The sequence below is a fragment of the Drosophila virilis genome, chromosome X, assembly GCF_030788295.1.
Source record: "Drosophila virilis strain 15010-1051.87 chromosome X, Dvir_AGI_RSII-ME, whole genome shotgun sequence".
In the NCBI taxonomy this organism is placed as follows: Eukaryota; Metazoa; Arthropoda; class Insecta; order Diptera; family Drosophilidae; genus Drosophila; species Drosophila virilis.
In genome coordinates, this window is record NC_091543.1 from 2,930,572 (window position 1) to 2,953,915 (window position 23,344).

General features: G+C 44.1%; 3 protein-coding genes and 1 long non-coding RNA gene across 6 annotated transcripts in view; 1 reads left to right on the forward strand and 3 right to left on the reverse strand.

Moving 5' to 3' along the window:
- Window positions 1-23,344, forward strand: part of LOC138911008 (uncharacterized) — a 220,360-nt gene that overhangs the window by 158,755 nt on the left and 38,261 nt on the right. For all 3 annotated transcript variants that reach the window (XR_011416291.1, XR_011416289.1, XR_011416290.1), the window contains exons 8-10: window positions 2,246-2,323; window positions 17,638-17,761; window positions 22,348-22,453. This is a non-coding gene — a long non-coding RNA (uncharacterized lncRNA). The remainder of the gene's footprint in view (window positions 1-2,245; window positions 2,324-17,637; window positions 17,762-22,347; window positions 22,454-23,344) is intronic.
- Window positions 379-1,959, reverse strand: LOC6634619 (aladin). The gene has a single exon (XM_002058068.4). The coding sequence runs from the start codon at window positions 1,850-1,852 to the stop codon at window positions 491-493; it is 1,362 nt and encodes a 453-aa protein (XP_002058104.1). The 5' UTR covers window positions 1,853-1,959; the 3' UTR covers window positions 379-490.
- On the reverse strand, window positions 4,018-4,752 carry LOC138911007 (uncharacterized). Its single transcript, XM_070207777.1, has 2 exons — window positions 4,441-4,752; window positions 4,018-4,357 (listed from the first exon to the last, which is right to left on the reverse strand). The coding sequence occupies exon 1, from the start codon at window positions 4,696-4,698 to the stop codon at window positions 4,480-4,482; it is 219 nt and encodes a 72-aa protein (XP_070063878.1). The 5' UTR covers window positions 4,699-4,752; the 3' UTR covers window positions 4,018-4,357; window positions 4,441-4,479.
- Ir7a (Ionotropic receptor 7a) lies at window positions 9,003-10,866 on the reverse strand. Its single transcript, XM_002058066.2, has one exon. It carries the CDS (start codon window positions 10,864-10,866, stop codon window positions 9,016-9,018), a length of 1,851 nt encoding a protein of 616 aa, XP_002058102.1. The 3' UTR covers window positions 9,003-9,015.

Here is a 23,344-nt window from a genome sequence, read left to right on the forward strand (position 1 = left end):
TGTCTGTTGCATACTGTCCAAACTTCCCCTTACAATTAATGCAGGCTATCAAAATCCATCTGCCTGTCTTTCTGGAATAAACAGTCAAGAAATATATTGCATGGTATCTTGAAAGCCTTCCATATGCAGGTTTATGAGCTGATGAGCCACTTGGATAACTAAGCATGTAGGATTCAGGTTTGAATTCGAATCTACCTCAGAGTTGCCCCTTCCGTTGTTTGTTGCCTGAGATAATCTCGAAGGAATATAGTGCATGGATAACAAATATTGCACCATTTGCAAGCCGAGGAGCAGGAAATGAGGAACCATTCTGGAATTCCAAGCTAGCTAAGAGATGCCTTCGACTGTCTGTTGCACACACTGGCAGAAAGCGGAGTAAACCTAGTTTGGATTTTTATTAACGATAAAACCAAATTTACAATAAAAACAAAAAAGTGAGAAACTCTTTAAAATGCAATGAGCAGACGTTAAAGATGCAAGTAATGGCAAACTAATATAAATCAATCTCGAAGACCTGCTGCGGATGGCGAATCTCTAGCTCCTCGAACAGGAGCGCCTCCTCGCGAGTCTGGGCGATGAGCTCCTCGATCTGCAGCCGACCCGTGGACCAGCCGATGACCAGGCTGCGATCCCGATGGCTTGCGACGCGATCCATAAAGCCGAAGGTGATGCATGTGGGAAAGGCGTCCGGATGTCCGTCGGCGCTTTGGATCAGCTGCATGGGCTTCAGCTTGAGGCTGCAGTTGAACGGAATGTGCAGCAGGCAGAGCAGAACGAAGGGCCGCCGCTTGAACATGAACGCGACATAGACATTCAGGGGATCCATGACCATCGACTGGACAAGGCCGCCCTCGTGCTGCTGCCAGTTGCAGTAGAAGCTGCGCAGATCGATCACCTCGCTGGTGCTCCACACCATGAACGGATGCCGAAAGGGACCCATCACCATGCTAGAGGTGGAGCCGTACACCTTGCTAGAGCCCTTCACCACATACATCAAATGGTTGCCGCGTGCCGTCCAAGCGGCCGTCTGGATGGGCATGCGCTTGGTCAGTTGACTGCTCCACGTTTTCAGCGAGTTGCGATAACGCAAAATGGGCGCATCCGACTTGAGGAAGCTGATCAGATGCAGTATGTCCGACTGGTAGCGCATCACCCAGCAATGGGTGCCTGGCTGCGGAACGTGCAGCTCCTGCATCAGTTGCCTTAGCTCCGGATGCCAGATCTGTATGCGCCGATTGCCGAGCGTGGCGCTGACCAGATGCGTGCCCGTCTGCAGCCACTGCAGATCGACAATGAAGTCCTTCGGCTTGTAGCCGTACCAGGTGATCTGCATCATCCGGGGCATTGTGGGCAGCGGCTTCCACAGGCAAATGCCGCCGGCACCGCCCACCGCCAGCTCAGAGCTGGACCAGGGTCGGAATGCGGCGCAGGTCACATGCCGCTGCTTGGCGGAGGTCAAACGCTGGGGCGGCACACGCATATCCGAGTAGAGCAGCGCCACATCCATGCTGGTCAGCAGTGCGCGCTCCATGCCCGTCGGATGGCAGGCAATGTACCGGATCGAGGCAGTTGGCCAATTGCATGTCTCAATGCTCGCCGCCAGATCTCTGACCGTCGGTGGCACCCGGCCCAGCCGAATGTGCACCCAGCTCTTTAGACGGCCAAAGACCAGATCGAACAGTTTCCTCACAAGCACAAAGTGTGTGCTAAGCGACAACCATAGGCCCGAAAGTCTCTGCATCAGGCGCTCCACGACAAGCATTCGATTCGCGAAGCTCAAAACCGGCGGCCCATACGCCGTTCTTCCGTTCTGCCTCTGGGGCATTAATCTGTCTCGATTGTTGGGATACATATCTGTATGCGATTTGTATTTTGTTGTTTTTCAAGTCAATCCTTTTATTTTTGATTAGTTTTCGAAAGATTTTGAGCTCTGCCCTTCAACAGATTATAGACTAGACTGAATTCAATTCAACTCTGGCCCAAAACAATTGAATAAGCCGACCATCGCCTACTTCGCTCTATTGCGAAATAAGTCTTACGAAATACGCTTTCTACTTATTTACATATATGTAAATATATATGTATAAATCTCATTACTTTATATATATATTTATATATCTTATATATTATATATTTGATTTTAAATTTTTTCTTTTTTTTTTTAAATTTTATTTTATTTATTTTTCTATTTAAATTTACTTTTATTTATTTTATACATATTTATATTCATGCTTTCTACTTACAGTCTATGTCAGATGAGCTATGTAAAAGAGAGGTTGCTGGTTCAAACTCCAGGCCAATGTCTAGTTAAGGATATATACAGGTTAGCACAAGTGCTTTTTCACCTTCTTTTATTTACAATACCATTTGCTTTCCTTTTGACTTGAAGAAGACATAAGAAGCTTTTATGCTTTAAAAAAATGACTGAGTGACCCAATTTTACTTCAATTACTCAATGAAAGCTTAACTTAAAATCAACATGCAGCCCGCTAGCTATGAATATATATACATATATATGTGTTTATATAATATACATGTGTATATAATATAAATATATTTGTATACCCTGTATCCATTGCAAAGGGTATGCAGTTTTGGAGTCCATCTTACTCTACTGTCCGTTTGTCTTGGCAAGATTTATAATTCCATGCAGCCCTGCTATGGAGAGTTGCTCCGCGATATATCGATAGGACGCAGGAAAAATAATCGAATTAATAATAATTGTAATTGAGAGGCAAGGTGTAATCTGTCGTTACTTTTTGCAAGTCGGGCAATCGTGAGCCACTGGTTGCAGGGTATATGCTAGTCGGGCGCCGGACGAGGTATATCTTATAGTCGAGCAGTCGTGAGGCGGTAAGTGCAAAATATCTTATAGATACAGGGTATCTGTTGGTCGAGCAGTCGCGAGTCCCTGAATGCAGGATATCTGCTAGTTAAGCGGACGCGAGACACTGTGTGCAGGGTATCTGCTAGTCGGGCAGACGTGGCTGGCGCACTCTTGCACGATTTTTTGAGAGTCGTGAGGAGGGGGGGGGGGGGGGGGGGGCAAAGATTGTAGCATGTTGAATTTTGTGCATAGCTACTTATACAGCTTGCACAATCATTTTGCGCAATCATGCTGGCACTCAATTTAATTGATTTTAAAGTTGCCGTCAGACGAAAGTCAGCAAAAGACAAGCTGTGGCCAGCCCAGAAAAAGAACTCGGCCGCAATGTGTAGTCCAGAGAAGGGGCGTGCACGGGGTCGGGGGCATGGACGTAGTCGGGGCAGAGAAGTGGCCATAAAACAATGGACAAGCATGTGCAGCCGGCAAATGCGTAACAGGTTAGAAACCAGAAGTCCACCACCGAAAACAGAAGACCCAACGTCGTAAAGCTCTTCAAACTTTTCACGGCAGTTTGGCTAGGGTTTCCTTGTGAAAGGGGGGAGGGTGGTAGTGTTTGCGGGGGGAGGGGGGCTATGGTTTTTGGGCTTGGGCTTGAGTTCGGTTCAGTTTCAGTTCTCCGAACGGTTTGGTCAGGCGGCTTTTGAGTGTTTTCCACCTGAGCTCAAACTTAAGTGGCGAAACTTGATTAAACCGCATCCACACACACACACACACACACACACGCACACATGGCCAAAGTTTTGACTTGCATCAGGAAGGTAAGGTCCAACGAGGGGGGGGGGAGTCGGTGAACTGGGAACTGCGGACAGGGATTATGTTGCGGTTGTGCAGCCAACGACAAAGAGTTGACTTCTCTCATCGTTTTTATGATGCACAATGATGCCACAGTTGCAGCTATAACTATTTCAAATACCCTGTGAAACGCTCAATATAGGGGCATATTAACTGATTGCAAGAAATGGTAAAGCTTGCTTCAGCACAAGTTGAGTGTGGGTGCGTGCATACCCTCCACCGAGAAAACCCAACTTAACTGACAGATTTTGCTCTTTGCATGCCCCGAAATCAAAATAAGTTAAATCAGCTCAATTTAAATATTTCCAAATTTCTTGCTAAGCTTTGTATATATCTTCTATTTTATTTTCATATTTAACGCATTTTTTCCGCTTATAAAAATTTTCTTTTGATCACACAAGCAACTAAAACCTGTTCAAAGTTCATAAAATAAGATATGAACCAAGTGTCAAGACAAGTCTTTAGAAATTCCAAGCTTAAAAAATTGGATTAGTTTCATTTAATTTTAATATGGAAGTAAAATAATAATATTTCTGTTTAAAGGCATTATAGTTATATATAAAGTAAAGAGATTGCCTTCAGCTTCATCTCTTCATCTTCATGTGAAAACAAATTGGTTTTAAGTGTGACCAAATGCGTTTTAGGTGTGGTCAAATCAGTTTTTAGTGGGACCAAATACTGAAATAGGCAATAGATCGAGTTTAGTTCATTAAATGCCCAGCACAGGGTATCGCTCTGTCGGCGCTTTGCCCAGGACTTACGCGTTGGCAGCAAAACACAAATATGAACGGCTGCTGTGCTCAGTAGGGTTCCAGTGGCAGATCAAGTGCGTATTCCTGCTGCTGTGGCAGCCCGAGCTCCTGCTGCTGTGACAGCCCCAGCTCCTGCTGCTGGCGCTCCACGTGGAGCAGCTGCTGTGGCACAGGCGGTGGCAGATAGGCTTGGGCTGGCAGACGAGCTGCCCAAGCTGCGCTGGCCAGCAGTCCGATGAGCGTCAAGAGGGGCAGATGCAGCAGCATCTTACGAACCAGTCAAGAAACGTACTGGAACCACGGTTGAACTGTTGACTGGTTCCGTGCAGGCAGCTGCTTTTATAGCGAGGCAGAGCTCGCATCTGGGCTTGGCAGACAGACACAGAAGCGGGCCCGAAGCCAAGGCCAAAACGCAGTGCTGCCTACCAAAGTCAACTAATTGAAATTGCAAATTGCGCATTATACCCTGTACGTTTATAAGGGGTATTTTGGAAACGGGCAGATATATGTGACAGGCAACTCCGACTACATATCGTGTATACCTGTGAGTGGGAGTGTGCATTTACAGGGTATTTACTAGTCAAGGACATCGATAGTATATGAGAGTATTTCGTTACTGCTTACAGGGTGTTTAGCCGGCAATTACACTGCAGCTCCTTTTTTTGCAATTAGTTAAACAATTATTTAGTGTTTACAGGGTTTGTACACTTGTCACATTTTCAAACTTTTACACACTCTATAGCTTCGTCTTATTAGCATAAATTGTCAACATTTGCAGGCTGTATTACTTAATAAGAGTACTACATTAGGAGCTTTACAGGGTATCTCGTTGTCAAACATTTTCTATTTGCTTCGCTTCTCCGAAGTTTATTCTCATTCGCATTAATTTCTAGCATTTGCAGACTCTAATTGCTTATCTAAGTATTTACAGGGTATCTACTCGTCAATTATACTTCCTACATTTGACCACTTGCAGAAGCTTTTTTTTAGTCGCATTAATTTCTAGAATTTCCATACTCGAATTATTTATCTAAGTATTTCATTAGCTCTTTTACAGGGTATCTAGTCGTTAATCAGACCTCCCACGTTTTCTCACCTCAGCTGAAGCTTCTTCGTGTTCTCATTAATTGCCAGCACTTGCAGACTCTAATTGTTTATCTATCTATCCATCGTTAGCGTTTCACTAGCTCTTTTAGAGGGTATCTACTCGCCAAGCAGGCCCGACTGCCAGTGGAGGTGATGCATCTTATTCGCATGAATAAATGCAGACTCGAATTATTTATCCAAATAATTTATTAGCTCTCTTACAGGGTATCCGCCCGTCAATCAGACCTCCCACGTTTGCCCAGCTCAGCTGAAGCTTCTTCTTGTTCGCATTAATTTTCGTCTCATTTGCCATGCAGTCGACGATCTTATCGGGAATTTAATTCGATCTTTCGACTGCCAGTTAATTTTTGACACGCAAAATTTCCCAGTTTATTTGGCTGCGAGTCGAAATTATTGGCAGCTCTTATACGCTGTCGGCCGATGTGGGCGAAGGACTCGGACCGGCGGGCGTTCGGCTGGCGCATGCGCCTCGCCGCTGGCCAAGGCCGACGAATTGCAGCGTTTCCCGCCAAACTGAGGCGGCTGGGCAAACGTGGGGCGGGGCGGTGCGGGTTGGGCGGCGTTTTTGTTTACCTTTGTTATCAGCGCTTATCAGACGCTCTGACGCCGAACTGACGTCCTGACGAGTATCAAGTGTGTGCCCATTGGTGGGAATCTGTACGGTGAGAAGGGAGGGCGGGGCAGCAGCTGTTACCGGGAGCTGGGGGCTGGGCTGGGCGACAGGCCTCAGGCCTCAGGCGTCGCGACACGCACATCAATTATCCAGCCGGAGTTATTAGAATGCCACGAAATGTGTTGTCAAACAACAGGCGAATGTGCAACATTCTTGTCATTCGCAATGACACGCATTCCACTGCAGCTGACAACATTTAATGGGCATGCCTTAACATTCATTTGCGTGCATTTGTTTTTGGAACTGAATGAGTTACAGCCAACAAATGATGCATTCCACTGGCTATCATTGCAATCATACGCATCATTCGGTTTCTTTCGCATTCCACTGAATGTTGAACTAGTCATTTGTTGTGTTTGCTTTGGCCCAAAGAGCCTGCATTCAATTGAACTCAACTAGATGTTAATATTTTATTACAATTTTGAACTGGAATGGAAATGGTAGGGAATAGGGAATGGAATGGAATTAAATGGAATGGAATCAAATGGAATGGAATTAAATGGAATGGAATGAAATAAAATGGCATGTTATATAAAAGCTGATCTTGAGAAACTCAATCTATCCATTTCCTTAAATGTTTTTCTTACAGAAATAGCTTCAGTAAAGTTGTAACTATTTGTACTAATATTTTGAATTCCAAAATTATTATTATAATTATTTGGTAGAAATCAAGATTACTTTCTAAATAGCTTCCGCTCTTACGGCCGTCGGCTAAGAACGGGATTCCAAACCGAAACTTTATTGTTAAATCGCCCAAATAATTTAACTTAAAAATTATTTCCTTCTCGGTAGACATGGTCTAAATATTACCAACACAAAGGTGTTGGTAGATTATAACGCATACCCGGAGAAAGGAATCTATCTAGAGACAAGTATACAAAGATTTCTGCAAAGATCTCAATTATATAAAAAAGATCTCAATTATATATAAAAAGAAAAGTAGATTCCTTTCTCCGGGTATGCGTTATAATCTACGACAAACTCTTAACTATACATACTATACTGAAAGTAAACCTACGGATAGTCTTTTATTTAGTCATGGTCGAGTGGGATACTAAATTAAGAATATTCTTGTATCAAAAAGTTGCACATTTTCAAACAATATCAATGTTCTTTCGACTCCACTTTGAACTCTCGAAAATTAAGTGGTTGATTCCTTAACATGAACATGAGTTCTGTTAATACCAAAGGCCAAGGTCATATCTGTCATATACATTGAAAACTTTCAGTTTCTAGCGCATTTAGTTCCCCAGGTTGAACCTTAAATAAATGGAATAGAGGGAAAGACGGACAAGAGTGCACACAACCAATATGCCCTTTCTATGCATTTTCAATGGGTATATAAAGTTTAAGCAGCATACAGCATTTAATATTGATTAAAGCGTGAACTTGTATAAAATGGTTGGGAATTGTATGAACCCATTGCAAATGGGTAAAAAGGGTATATTGATTTTGCGGAAATGCATGTAACAGGCAGAAAAAAGCATCTCCGATTCCATAAAGTATAGAAATTCTTGAACAGCATCGATAGTCGAGTCGATCCACATGCGTTTGGCCGTCCGATTTAACTGCTAGTCAGATCGGGGCGTAAACTTTTATTGCTGACTGTAAATAGCTGTTGGACAATGGATGATTGTGATGTCTTCTGTTACGGTCTAGATAGACATGTCTAGAAATCAGTTTGTCCGCCTTCCATTTCCACCGTCAAGCAGCACCTTTTGCTGACTGGACTAAAAACACAAATCGTACATTGTGTGCAACACGATGACAACATTTGTTGCTTGCAACCAACCAGTCGAAAGGGGGCACGTAGGGACAGTTGCCAGTTGCCAGTTGCTCGTCATCCAGTGTCTCGGCTGCGCTCTCTTCGCCCTCCGGTGCCAGGCTGTGAGGCCCCGCAACACTTCCGGCATTTAAGCAAACAAAATATGTAGCATGCAGCCTTGCAACAAGCTGCATGCGGCAGCAAGCAGACAGCCAGCAGCGACCATGTTGCCCCATATATCCCCCTATGCTACGCCCCCATCCGATAGACAGTTGTCGCATTTGTGTGTGCCACTTGCGCCATGTTGCATGCCCCACATGTGTAGGCGGAAAATGCGGCCATGTAGGCTAATGAGTTCGCTTTATGTCCGACTCGAGTTGTTGTTGTTCTTCTTCTCCTTCTACTGCTGCTTCGTCTTTGTTGTTTTGTTGCTGGTTAACGAGGCCGCCGCATTCTGTGGCACGTTGCCCGCCCCCGTTAAACAAATGCTTGTGGCGGTGTCATAATGGCAAATGTGTATAAAACTAAGGCTACGCTATTTGGTATTTGGTGCACAGCCCTGGCATAGGGTTGCCACAAAGCTTCAGCTTCGGCTGTCGGAAACGGAACAGGACTTGGCTGCACATCCAAATGGATAAAGTTGTGCCGACTTCTATAAAATGGAGCCCCAGCCAAATGGGTCAATTAAATCAGTCTCGGTGCTTTGTGACGACAACAATTGCTGCATTAAATGTCTGAGAATCGCATAGAGAGGCTTGACATAGAGCTGTCAATGATTGAGAATCGCATAGAGAGCGTCAACATAAAGCTTCCAATGTTCGAGAATCGCATAGAGACGGTCCCTTTAAAGCTATCAAAGCTAAGGTAAATGCGTCAAATGTCTGAGAATTGCATAGAGAGGCTTAGCGTCCTGCAATAGCTGAGGTGAATACTTTAATAGTCTGAGAACCGCATAGAGAGGCTCAACGTAGAACAATCGATTTATTGACTAGAGCAGGGTGTGCGCAAATACATTGGTGGGAATCGATTAGATTATAATTCAGATAAAGTAACGCCTTAGCCAGATGACACGCAGACTGATCAGCTCGAGGAGAAAGACAAGGAACGCGGCAAGAAGCATCATGTGGTAGATAAAGTACAAGCCACAGAACATCTCCTGCCGTATAGGGGAGACCTCGTGCGCTGCATGGGCGTAGGGCTCGTGCTGCATACGGTGCTCAAAGTAGCGATTGATCTGGCCCACAATGCCCGCCGACTGCAGTTGCTTGAGCTTGCGATCGAAGGCGAACTTGAAGATCGAATGACGACGCAGATACATGACCAGCTGATAGAGGTAGATGTGCTCCCGCACATGGGTCAGCCGGCTGTGCTGCCAGTTCAAATGATTGTAGTGCGCCAAGTTGCCCAGCAGGGCACTTGTCGTGAGCCGGGCTCCGTCCTCGGCCGCCTCCAGTTCCTCGAAGCGCCTCAGGTAGTTGAACGTGCGCAGCTGTGTGCGATGCTGCGGAAAGTAGTCGACATAGTCCGAGGACAGGTACTGGTAGTCCCCCTCGAGCAGCTCGGCAATGTGCTCGGGCACCGGCGGATAGTAGGGCAGCCGGAATACATCGTACAGCTTGCCCTGGTAGGCGACACGCTGCACCAGCGCGAGCAGAAGCCAGGCGCCCAGGTAGCAGCGCACAGGACCCGCTCGCGGTACGGCCGGCGCCTCCAGCGGATTACCGAGCAGCGTGGTATGGACGCGCAGAGCACACGCCGCCAGATCAAAGTAGCCGCTGCGCCGGCGCCAGGCCCACTGCAGCAGCAGAACGGCGAGGCAGCTGAGGATTAGCGCCAGCCAAACGGTGCCGCAAAAGGGCTGCACCAGCTGATTGACCGCGCCCAAATAGTGATCCGTGCGGACCACAAACACCAGGGCGCTCTGATGGTACGAGCAGGTCGTTGAGAAGCGTTCCCGATGCAAATGGGAGGCGCTCAGCGCACCGATGGCCACCGAGGAGTTGCCCACGCCCAGCTGGTGGAAACAGTCGTCGGCGCTGTAGCTGTAGCTGTGCTCCAGCGTCTTTTTCTCGCACGGCGGCAACAAACGCAGCCGGAATTTAAAGATCTTGGCCAGCAGCTTGAGCAGCTCCCCATCGACGCCGGTCAGCCGCCACGTCTCCAGCCGCTGTTGCGGATCCTCGCGATCTCCGGTGAACATGACAAACGGCGGCAGCGGATACCAGCTAACAGTCAGCGGGCAGCCATAGAAGCTGCGCAGTGCACGACCAAAGAGATGACCCCGCGACAACAGCTGGCCCTGGGCATACCGATTGACCAGCTTCGGCGTGATGGACACATTGCAGTCGGGCGCGTACAGCCGATAGCCATAGAAGTGCACCACACTGGGATCTGCTGACTCCACCAGCACCACGGCGTTGAGCACATGGAATCGCAGGCATTTCGCAAAGATGTCGTGCAGACCCGCCAGCAGCGCCTGCTCCCCCTGCACACGCCAGCTGAGCAAGATCAGGAAATTGAACTCGCGATCGAACAGCGTGGTGGCGAATTGAAAGTGGAGCGCACGGAACGCTTGCGGCGTGTCCACCAGGAACAGGATGTGATCACGCGGCTGCTCGATGGGCTTATCCTGCAGCAGCTGCACGGCCACCCGCTCGTTCAGCCGCCGCAGCAGGTAGGTCAAAGCGCGGCGCTGATAGCGATGCTGCGCATTTGAACGCGACAGCTCCATGACGGACAACGCATTAAAGCGCGGTCCCACCGAGCTCTCCAGCACGTGCAGCGCGGCGTTCACCAGCTCCGAGGGCCGGTACTCGTCCACGGGCTGCACTGCACCCAAACAGACAAGTGACAGGTGGCAAAGCAGCCACGGCCACAGCAGCAGCAACATTTGACGGCGACAAGCGAACAGCTCCAACTGCAGGCCCCGTTCACAACTGGACACCAGCCATAGCCCCAGTTAATTCCCTTAATGGACGGGCGGCTGGGCAGATGGGTGTCGAGTCCATTTAATTAGCTTCAAGTAAGCGCATCTATATGAAAGATAAGCCAGATACTAGATAGGTTGAAGCAATAGAGCTTAACAAACTAGTTTCAGCTGGAGGGAGGGCATGTGTTGGCATAAAAAAAAAAACAGTTCAATTTGGTAGATCATTGTCCAGGTGAATCAGATCGCGACACTGAACTAGCGACTGGTTCCAGCTGGAAGGAAATGGGCAGATGGGGGCTCAAGTCCATTTAATTAGCTCCAAGTAAGCGCATCTATATGCAAGATAAGCCAGATACTAGATAATGCAAATGGCAAGCGAAGCTAGATAAAGGTTGAAGCAATAGAGCTTAACGAACTAGTTTGTCAACTGGTTCCAGCTGAAGGTTGGAGGTCAGAAAGGAAATGTGCTGACATATGAAAATAACAAGAGTTCAACTCGTGGCTTCAACAGGGCAGGCGTCAGGTGAACCAGATCGTCACATTGAACCAGTTCGATTTACTGATCTAGTTTATATCCTTTGGAAGGGAGAAATATGTGGATACATCAGCTAACAGCAAACGTTGCTTATAGAAAACTATAAGCTATATAAAACTGAACGAACTAGTTCTTTTGTGCGCAGACATTCTAGTTCCTACGATCCTCAACTGCTTTAATCCTTCAAAATATTCAGGAAATAGCGCACATATAGAACATGGATAGATATGGCAACGCCTTTGTCGTGTGGCAACTCTTGACTCACATTTAATTAAAAATACAAAAGTCTTACATGATCACATGAACAAACCAGTTCTTTTATGAGAGTTCCTCCAGGGAGACATTCTAGTTTTACGATCCTCAAATGTTTTAATCCTTCGAAATATGTAGAATATAGAACATGGATAGATATGGCAACGCCTTTATCGTGTGCCACAGTGTGGCAACTCTTGTGCGTAATTGCGCACAACCGACTTCTGACTTTTGACTCACATTTCTCGAGCTTTTAGTTTCGAGTTTCGAGTTTTAAGTTTTGAATTTTGCAAGCTGCTCGCATTTATTGCCATTCCCATTTTCCATTTCGTATTTTCGCTGGCAAATGGGCCCAGCTCCCTCTCAGCCAGGCTCATAATTGCCAGCGCAAGTTTCACACACACACACACACATATGTGACTGTGCGTGTGTGTGTGCATTTGCATTTTGAATTTGTGGATTAAGGGGGGGAAGGGGAAGGAGAGGTGGGGGGGGACAGCAGTTAAAAAACTTTCTGGTGACTTTATTTTTGGCGGCAGCAAAAAACTTTTAATTTAGCAACTTTTTTGACTTGCGACGACGACTTTGACTATTTATTTTTATATATATATATATGTGTATATATATTGCTACGTGCAGATGTGTGTGTGTGCGAGTGTGTGCGCGTGTGTGTGAGTGCCTGGCAGTTGGCATCTTATTAAGCAAATTATTGCCATTGTGGGTTATAAGAGCTCGCAGACAGCGGGAAAAAAACTCGCCATTCCAAATATTTGGCAAACGTTTTAAGTCCAAATTTTTAAATACACTTACTCGGAGCATATTGATTGGAACAGCAAATATGCAAGCCAGGTATGGAGAGTCATCGAATGCTGTATTTAAATGATGCCATAAACAAGACTCCGATTGGACTTTGTACACATTTGGTTCATATGAACCGAATTCTAAACGGAACTAGTTCATCAAGTAAGAGCTTAAGCGTAGCCTGCAGCGGGGCATATTTTCTTTTCAATTAGTTTGGATTTGAAAGAACTGTGAGTACAGATTCATTCGGAACTTCCATTTGAAATATTCTATGCAATATTTAGTTTTTCTTGAGAGTTAAACATTTGCATTTGACTCACATTTATTAAGAATCTCTTTATCTGTTTTAAGGCTTGTTCAAAGTACAGTGGGCACTCGATAAGAAGATTTGTTAAGAGAATGGAATAACATAAATCTGTCAGGGAATGTAAAACGCATAGAAGAGATATCTCCATATCTCCGACCCCAAATAATATATATATATAATCTTGATCGATATCAACTGCCGAGTCGTTATAGCCATGTTCCTCTGTCCGTCCGGGAAAACTTTGCATAAGTCGGACGGAAACTTTGCATAAATCGGACCTGATCGGATCGGATCACTATATCATATAGCTGCCATAGGAATGATCGATCGAAGGGCAGGTTCTTGTATGGCAAACCTTTTTGTTCAACAAGATATCCTGATCAGAACCGACACTACTTAGCTTAATTAGGCTGTTAATATCTGAGCCAAGTCTTAAGAATCGCCCACTTCTTTATTATATATAAAAAGAATCTGTCGCAAAATGAGTTGTTGTATGACAAAATGTTTTCTGATTTCCAAGATATGTTCCTTAAACTCCGCACTTACAAGCTTCAAGCTTCTAACATATCCGCACAGGCTTAGCACAAATATATGCATCGGCGTGCCGAGAAAATCCCTAGCTTCACGGTCAAGATAACTTCGCCAAAAGTCAAATATTACCAGCTGCTGCATACTTTATGCTTTATACTACTTACATATATATATATATATATATATATGTCTTCTATAGGAACAATCGGTCGCATCTATATAAACTCTCTTTTGAACTGTGTTTATTCAAAAGAAATTGAAACATTGTCTCTCCTGTTTTCGTGTACGGTTAGACCGGCTTTCATGGAAGGGTATTTAAGGTGCGGCTTGTTGTAGTGCATGTTTTATCAGTTTCGTGTTAACAAAATAAATTTTGCTGCCTGCGCTTTTTGCTCGCCTTTTGTTTATCAAATGCGCACATTAATTACGCAACCACAAGCACACGCATGTGTTTGTCTCTCTCTGTGTGTGTGTGTGTGCGTGTGTGTGTGTGTGTAGGCCATGTGCATTCATGCATGTCACACTGGCCCGCCCCTCACCCACAACCCTGTCGCCTGCTCTCCCCCCCCTGGCGACGCCCTTCGATGGCCGCTGCAAACATATCGTTTTGGCCGTGCGGCGCATTTGCATTTATATGCGCATATCCTTTGTGCCCAAAGGATATTACATTTTTCCACTTGAAGCATTTTTCGTGCATTTAATGAAATTTTTAATTTTTATGCGCGCTGCAGCTCCACAGCGATGGTGAAAGGAAGGGAGGGGTAGATACAGCGGGCACTCGCTACAATTGCCGCTGTCCAAAGCTCGAGCCAATCCCAAAGCGCAAAGATAAAACAAACACAAGTGGGTCGTGCTCGACTAGTAGATACTCTAAGCTGCGGCTACAGGCATTCCAGCTCCGTGCTTCTTCTTTACATTGGGACAGACTTTCGAAAATGGGACCTGTCTTAACTTCGGTGCTTAGAGTCCGAGAATCGTTCTCAAGATCCACGCAGACATATCAAAATTGACCCAGTTACTCGATCTGCTCGAGAATTAAAGTATATTCCTTTTGGGTTCGTTGCTTCTTTCTGGCCGTTGCAAACGCTCCCACAAAATCATCATATCCTTTCTGGACGCTTGCACTGGGCTCAGGATGTAAAAATTGCGGCTCTTTACAGCTTGTATCTCTCTGACCGTACCTCCGTCTCCCCTCCTGGCCATTTGTCGCCACCCCGCTAGCGTTCCCAAGATGCAACTGCAACCGCAGCAGCACGCTTTGGGCAGCGCACAAGCAAAGCTCGACTAAAGCATACCCTGTAGCGCTGGATGGAACTGTTTAATTTTAAATTAGGAAATCTGGTGTTCGAACCCACTTTGCAAAGCTTTGTGTCTGTAAAAATAGCTGCTCAATAGTTGTTCATGATCGTGAATGTGAATAAGACCTGCTTAACAGCTGCTAATAACAGCTAGTAACAGCCACTTAACAGCTGGTTAACAGCTATAAAATCAAAATGTAAGTAACAAATCAATAGCATCTGTGAATGATCGAAATGTGAGTAACAGTGTCTTAACAGCTGTTAATGATTGAAAGTGATTAACAGCCGCTTAACAGATATCTATAATCGAAAATTAAACAGCTTAACAGCTGTTACCGTTCGAAATGTTAGCAACAGCTGTTAATAAGCCAATGTTATTTTCATCCCAAGACAGTTTGTCAGTGCCCACAGCGTGCAATTCTTTCATTAGAGGGTATAACAAGTAGATTGGCCCTCAGGGCTGAGACAGCCTTGTTATATTATATAGCCGCAGCTGAGTTGCATTTGGGTCTGGGCTTGCTTTCGGGCTCTGCGGCTGCGTTTGTGATGGACACAGAGCACTAGAAACCGTCGAGGCATTCAACTGAATGTTATTCCTGCTGCTTTTATTGCTTTAGCTGTGGCTTCTGCTGAACGCAAGCAAAAATTGCTACAATCTCTTCAGCTATGATTCATTATGCATAGCATTAACTCGATTGACAAGACCGTCGAATATTATTTGAAAAAAACTTCACCCAAGCTATGTATTTCTAACTAAAGCACATGTCTTTAAAGTTGCTCTTTGTAGTCAAAATTACTGAAACCAGTTTTTGCCTTTGTCCAACAGTTTAACAGTTCAACTGTCTGGTAAATAGTTGACATGCATTTATCAGGCAGCACAGCAAGGCAAAGACTTTTTCGAATGGTGCTACCAGCTGGCTGTTGGAGTGCTGCCAGATGTGCAAAAATCAATTGCCGCTTGGCAACGTTGTATACAAAGTGCATGTCAAATATTTACCAGGCACATTAGCTTCCAACAAAGCTCAACAAGTCTTTAAACCGAGTAATATATGACGATTTATTAAAAACTGCACAAACTCATCGAAAATCGAAACATATCGATAACACAATAGAAAATCCAACGATACACAATTTCCACTCATAACTTAATCTAAAGACCATATGCTGATGGTGCTGGAAAACCCAATTAAATTGTATGCCACATGCTTGAGCAGCTGCAAAAGTAAGGCAAAAGGATAAGGTAAAGCAGGGGGAGGAGGCCAACGATATGATATGGCCATAAGTCAACTATCTGGAAGAGTGGAGGGAGGGAAGGGGCAGCTGCTTGCCTGCCAAGTTGTAGCCAAAGTTCAAGTTTGAAAAGGAGTGAGATAGAGAGGGGAAAGATAGAGCAGAGTGGCTGTGAGAGGAGAGGGGAGTCTTGCTTCGGCTTCATTTCTGTGCATAAATTAAAAATGACAAGGATATGCGGGCAGGACACGCGGCAGCAATGTGTAACCCAAAGCGCTCGCAACAAGTTGCAAGTTTCTACCTCGAGTCTAGTGTGCGTGTGTACGAGTGTGTCTGTGTGTGTGTGTGGCATATGAGAGCTGAAAGCCAAGCCCCATGCCTAGTCGAATCCTTTGTCAAACCCCCGCCTCAACCCTTTAGGCATTCACCTGGCAGCGCGTTGAGAAAATTTCTACAAATTCAGCGAAAAGTATTTTTTCCACCTTAAAAAACTGCTACGCAAGGTAAAGTGTGCGCCGAGAGCGGGACGGGAGCAGGACGGGGGGGGGGGGGGGTAGCTAGGGGGATGGGGGCGTGCTTTTGGACTCTATGAAGGGGTTGCTTGGGGCTAGGGAGAGAGAGCGCGAGAAATGATTTATGAATGCAAAAAGTTTTTGGCCCACAACTTTTGCGGAACCGTTTGGTTAGCAGCGGCGCCGCCTACGCCTGCCATACGATACCCTGTAATAATTGCAAGGGGCTTGAACATGAAAAGGGGTATGTTGTACTAAGGCAAGCGTAAGGCTTTTGTATATCTATATACCATATGGATCTAGACATTTCACTGCGATTGTCCTGAAAGGCATCTACTTTTTTTCAACAATCGATAAATATCGATTTTCAGCCTTTGATTCTTTGAATTTATCTCCAATATTATAAGAGTCGAATGTATCTAATTTGTATCAAATGTATCAAATCAAAATCGACCTTAAAACCAAAAACTAAATATACATACATTTTCCTCTATGTCACATGCAGCACAAGCTCATGATTGTTTGTCAATATCTGCTTCTTTTTATCGATAATATCGATAAATATCGATTTCGAGCAATTTTTCTTTAGGCATAGCTCGAAAAGTATATGAGCTACAATCTACAAACCTGGTATTTATAGAGTGTACAAATAGGCCAGTATGTTTCGAGGGATGCTTGACGCTGGGCTTAGGGTATCTCGTAGTCGAGCAGTGCCGACTAGAGTACGCTTTCTTGTTGTTATTCTTGTTGTTGTCAGTTGCGACATGGCCAGCTTCATGTTACGCACACACATGCTTGCACACCCCCCCCCCCCCCCCCCCCGCCTCCCCCTCCCCCTCCACACACACACACACACACTCACACCTCCACACACACTCACACTCCCACACAGACGAGAAGGCACACACATGCGAGCAGCCGCTTAATGGAATTATAAAAATGTTAACTTCAGCAGAAATTCAAACATTGCCTCACTTCGAGTGTGTGTGTGTGTGTGTGTGTGTGTGTGTGTGTGTGTGTTTGTGTGTGTGTGTGTGTGTGTGTGTGTGTGTGTGTGTTTGCGTGTGTGTGTGTGTGTATTGGCAACTAACCTTTTTATACGATTTCAGTTATAATTTTGTTTAACATTCAAAGTGGCTTTGTTTGCAGCCGCGTTAAGCGCGCGGGCAGGGGGGGGTCGTAGGGTCATGTGGTATATGGCAAGGGGCTTGGGGCGCAACACTTTTAACTATTTCCATCAACTGTCTAAAACAAAAATATTTGCAGGACTTTTTGGGCCGAACAACCATAATAATGAAATGAAAAGCAAAAAAGGAACAGAAAACCCGCAGCCAAAGGCCAAAGGGTAGATAGATTTGTTTGGTTTGAAGGAGGACTCAAAAAGTTGAAGGTAAAACAAATAAAAGTAACTATAAATTAGCATTAAAATAATTATAATAAGTTCAATTATTGAAAGGCTACACGAGGCGCCATCTGATGTCTCCAACTCTGTGGAAGCCCAAGCCTCTAAAGGCAGAAGCTTCAGATAGTTCTGTTAGACTTGGTTGCATTGTGTGAGACAAAGCAAAACACAGTGAAAAAGGGTAAGGCTCAAGGGAAAGGTCTGAGAAATAGCATATCAAGTATACGCCACATACGCGATCTCTTTAAAGCAACTTTAAAGCAACAAAAAGTACACAAGATTTAACTGGACTCTGCTTTCTCTCTATTCAAGAGTCTTCAATTCTAAAGAAACAAATCATATATCTGCTCAAACTGGTTTCTCAATGCATATTCAGGGCCTTCCCCAGAGCTTCTGCGGATATGTCAGATATATTATGGTTAGTTCCATATATGTATGCTGTTTAATATCCCTTCTATCAGATCTTTTGTGGAATTATAGAAGAACTATAAGTTTGAGCCGCTAAAATAAATACATTTTGATAAATTTGAGCCAGCGACTTCACGCTTGCTAGTTCAACGCGCAGTTACCTAAGCTAGGCTCATGACGGCACGCCTAGTAAAGCACATTTCTTTCACATTAGCGACATTTTCATCTAAGTGTTCACTTTCGAGCCAAAGCAAAGCTTCAGTAAAAATTTCAGCTGCCCAAACTCTTCAGGTATATATATACTATATATAGACTAAAAACTAAACTGAGATCCAAGCCATAAAACAGCTTCGTGTTTAACTTATCTGGAAATGCAGCAAATATAAATCTCTTTAGTATATTATCTTCAAAATCCATCAAGTCGAAAGCAATTACTTTTGTCAAGCCAGCTCGAGAGAGTCTCCCGCTGTGTCTCCCTCCCTCCGTTATCTTGGAGCGTTTCTGATTGTTTTTCACTCGTATTTCCGTATCGCTTGAAAAATTAAAGCAAAGCACAGGTCCAAAACGTCGACCTCGAGCCTGAAGCAACTGCTGCAACTGCAGACGAAGAGCCTGCACTATGTCCAGGAGCGGGGGCAGGGGCGGAGTCGGAGGCGGGGGCATCAGGGCGACCGTGGAGGCAGCCAATCCAATATACTTTTCAAAGCAAACACACAGCTTGAAGCGCGCGTCGAGCGGCTGGTCCAAATCGAAAGCAGAGCAGCAGCCAATCTAGTGCCAAAGAGCCGCCAAAATGAAAAATGAAAAGCGAAAAGAGCCAGTGTCAGTCAAACGTATATGTTCGGCTAATACCCTGTAAATAGCAATTTATAGGCTGGCCCACGATTCGCTCTGGATCTCAGCCGAATCAAGAACTAGTGTATTCCTCTAATTGCATACAAAAGTTCATAATCGTAAGACTTATAGTTTCCGAGTTATAGGGGTGCATACCCGACCGGAAAGTATGGACTTACTTATATGCAGGTAATCATAGCCTTGGATCTCAGCTGAAGCGAGAGTTACGCAGAGTATGTTTTAATTTTTTGCTAGCCAGTGTATTCCTCTAATTGCATACCAAAGATCAGAATCGTATGACTGATAGTTCCCGAGTTAAAGGGATCTGTACCCGACCGGAAAGAAAGGATTTGTTTATGTGAAGATAACTATTATTTGTATTCAAAATTGATCACATTAAAAATATAGGGTATATGCTGGCTGGTATGATAGACTCAGAAGTTTTTTTCAATTTTCCACAATTTTTTCAACTTTGCTGTACAAATTTTACCACAACGATTTTTGGTTTGCATTGCTTTGAAGATCTATGTAAATATTTATATATTGACGTGAGTTCGAATCTCAATTTTGTATTAATTAAGAAACACATTCAGAAAAATAGAGCCGGACAACGCCGGTTAATTTTAGTATATAAGAAAATAGAAAAGTTCTTTTGTTATTTATGTAGGGTATACTGACTATTTGTTGTAGTATTTCAATGTGTAGGGTATCCCAGTAACTATATGCCCTAAATAGCTTAGACTACATACTATATTTAGCTCTTATAGTCTTGTTGCCAAGGGAAAGGGTATGCATATTCGACTAGATGCATGCCCTTGCCAGCCTGCCTTTGCTACCCCATGGAGTAATTGTGCCATTTACAGGGTATCTAAAATCAACCACACACTGTAATAGAAATGGACCACGGCTGCCGCCTCAGCTGCTGATGTGTCTTATCTTGTCTACAGCGACTGCGACTGCGACGCCAGCGTCGACGTCAGCGTTGGCGCATCCTGAAGGTTTTTATCTTGGCGTCATGTTGATGTTTGTCGGAAACTTGATTATTTTCGCTGCTTTCTTTTTTCGCCTCTTTTTTGCGATTTTTTTGCAATTTCCATACCCTGTTCATGGAGTATAAAAGGGGTATATGCGCTGTGTGATATGTATGAAGCATTAATGTCACCGCCACGCCCACACACGCCCTCACAGATTGCCAGGAAGCAACAGTTCAAGGCTCAATGGACTTATAAACAGAGTATTACCTAGTCGATTAGACCCGACTGCCTATTACGGACTTGATATGCTCCGAAGTGCATTATGTTTTTATGCGAATGTATGTAACAGGCAGAAGAAAGCCCCTTCGATCCCATTGGGTATATACATTTATAGTATAGTCTAGATCGGGTAGGAAAAGCTGCGTCCATGTAGCCATGCCCACCTATTAGTCTACAAAAGCTACTGACTTAAAATATGATGCACATAATATCGTATACCATAAACAGAATGAGTTTATTATTCTATTTTCGATACTTTTTCAATTTCATTCTATCGATACTTATCGATTTTAAGAAGCGTTTTCTTAGTTTTAGCTGGAAACCAGCAAACGACGCGCAGCTTGAGAAGGTTTTATTCTTAGAAACCTCCCCATTGTGCTTAATACTTTTTGTCGATATCTTCTTACTTTTCGTACTATCGATAATTATCGATTTTGAGACCTGGTAGGCATAACTTAAAAACCTGTTACAGACCTCTCCAATATGCTTTATAATATCTTTCGATAGCTTAACATTTTCATAAAATCGATAATTATCGAATGCGAGACATGGTTAGCTAGTGCAGGGTATCTACGAGTCGAGCACGCTCGACTTAGGTACTCGAAACTTATTTTTTATATATTTTTTGTTGGCCCACGTCACATGTTGTGTGTGTGTGTGTGTGTTGTTGTGTGTGTGTGCGGCTCCGGACTGAAGATGTTTGTGCGGCGCCCGCAGCGTACAAGCAGCGGAAGCAGGCAGCAGCAGGGAGGGGGCGTGATTGTGGGCGGGGCCTGGATTAGCCCCAAATCTGTTGTGTGTGTGTGTGTGTGTGTGTGTGTGTGTGTGGCAAAAAGAGTTCTCTCGTGTGTGTGTGTGTGGAACTTCAATGTAAATGCAACTTTAAGTCGAAGCATTTGCCACAAAACAAAAGGCCTTGTGGCAAGTTGTGCTGTGTCTTCTTCTTGTGCTTGTTGTTGTTGTTGTTGTTGTTGTTGTTGGACAAACAAGCAGAGCGCATAAGTAAAATAAGTTGTAATAAGAGCAGTTAACAACATGGACTAAGCCCGAAAAAGAGTAGCACACACACACACACACACACATACACACACAGAGCGAAACATGAGCAAGATGAAGTCTTCTAGCACCTGCCCACACACACACACACACACACACACATGGACGCCAACACACATAAGCCAAAAGGCATGACAAGCACATGACTTTGGCAGAGGCAATGGGCAAGGGGCACGCAACGTAACGCATGGCAAGGGAAGGCGAGGGAAGGCAAGGCAGCGGAAACGTCGCACAAGGCACTGACAACTCCTTTAAAATGTAGTTACTGTTGTTATTATTCAACCTTAATGAATTTAACAAGACGACAAGGACGAGGTGGAGCAGCAGCAGAAGGACATGCCGGCAGCAGAGCCAGAAAAACAGAAGCAGCACCTACTGCCAGGACATGCCGGCACAAGCCAGGCCAGCCCGGGCCAGGACATGGCAGGCAGCAGGAGTTGCACTTGGACAAGCACCAACAAAACAGTCGAAAACAGAGACGAAAGCCAGACAAACAGACAGACAGACAGAAAGAAAGACACATACGTTATGCAGCTCGGCTGTGTGTGTGTATGTGTGTGTGTGTGTGGCATGGAGTTTCATGTTCATGTCGCAGGAAAATTTTTTGCTCAATGGCGCAGGGTCACGTAACTCAAATAAAGCGCCAAACGTACCTAAAGCCAAACCAAACCGACAACAAAAATACAAAAAAAAAAAAACATACAAAGAATGTTTAAAAAAAAGTAAATATATATATAAGCATATATCGTATATATATAATACTTCTATAAAACTTCAAAGTCACACGAAAAACATTAAAGAAAATATAAATATATATGTATTTATAATATATTATTTAATTTTTTTAGACTCCAATTTGGAGCTGCCGACTAAGAAATACCCTGTACACCTCCTCTAGAAAGATAATTGACCTATTTATGCTGTTCGGGAAGCTTCATGTCAAGTTTGTTGATTCTAGTTCTTAAAAGCCGAAAAACAGAATAAGCCGCATTTTAACAAACAATTTTTCTGCTTTTCTTTCAGTAATGTGTTTTCGGGAAATGTGTTTTCAGTAAATGTGTTTTAATAAAAGTTCATCTCCCGCCTTCGGAAAGATGACGATCAAATAATCGTGCGTGAGATATTACGGGTGAGTACATAATTTTATACTGGACAAATCGGAAAATGATCGGGAAATGGGTGAAAAAGCTAATGAAATTAATCAGTGTGAAAGCCAACACTAATTAGCTCCATATATAAAACTCTTTCTGCTGACTGACTGCGAGACTGATTGACTGAGAGACTGATTGATGGATGATCAAAGCACAGTCCAAAACCTCTTGTGACGGGGTTTCGGGAAATTCCACCCGCATGTGTGGAAAAATCGTGAAATACGTTTGTATGAAACTTTTTTGTTTATCTTCCGATCGGCCTTAAACTTAGATTCTTAGGCCTCCAACAAAGATCTTTATTTTCTACGTGCCACGGACAGAGCCGACTAGTATCCTATATAGACATAGGTCAAAATCTCGCCCCTTCATAACTCAACTAAATCTCATTCGATTCTCAAAAGGTTTTTTAAAAAATACTTATTCTCTAATATCTGGATAGGAAACCAAAAAAGAATAATTAGAATAGAATTATTAATGTCATCATTTGATCAGTGGATATTTTTGAATTCCTATACAAAAAAATACCCATTTTTTTTTTTTTTTTTTTTGAGAAAATATCTGATTTGCCAGCATTTGTTATATATATAATTTAAATATATACATGATACTTATTTAATTTGCTTCTAATATCTGTGGGAATAAGTAAAGACTTCACTAGGAAACATGTGTTTGCGCCTAGCGAGCATATGACGCAAACTGTTCCCAGTATTAGTTGAGAGTATAAGAGTTGCTTGGTTGCCTCTTGAGAGTATTGTCCTCGTGTTACTGTTGTCCTCGCCAGCATAAAAGACAGCCACAGACGTGCAAAAGCCGACAGTCGACTGTTGGCCATCGACAAAGTCAGCTACGCGCTGCTCGCCAAATTTCGA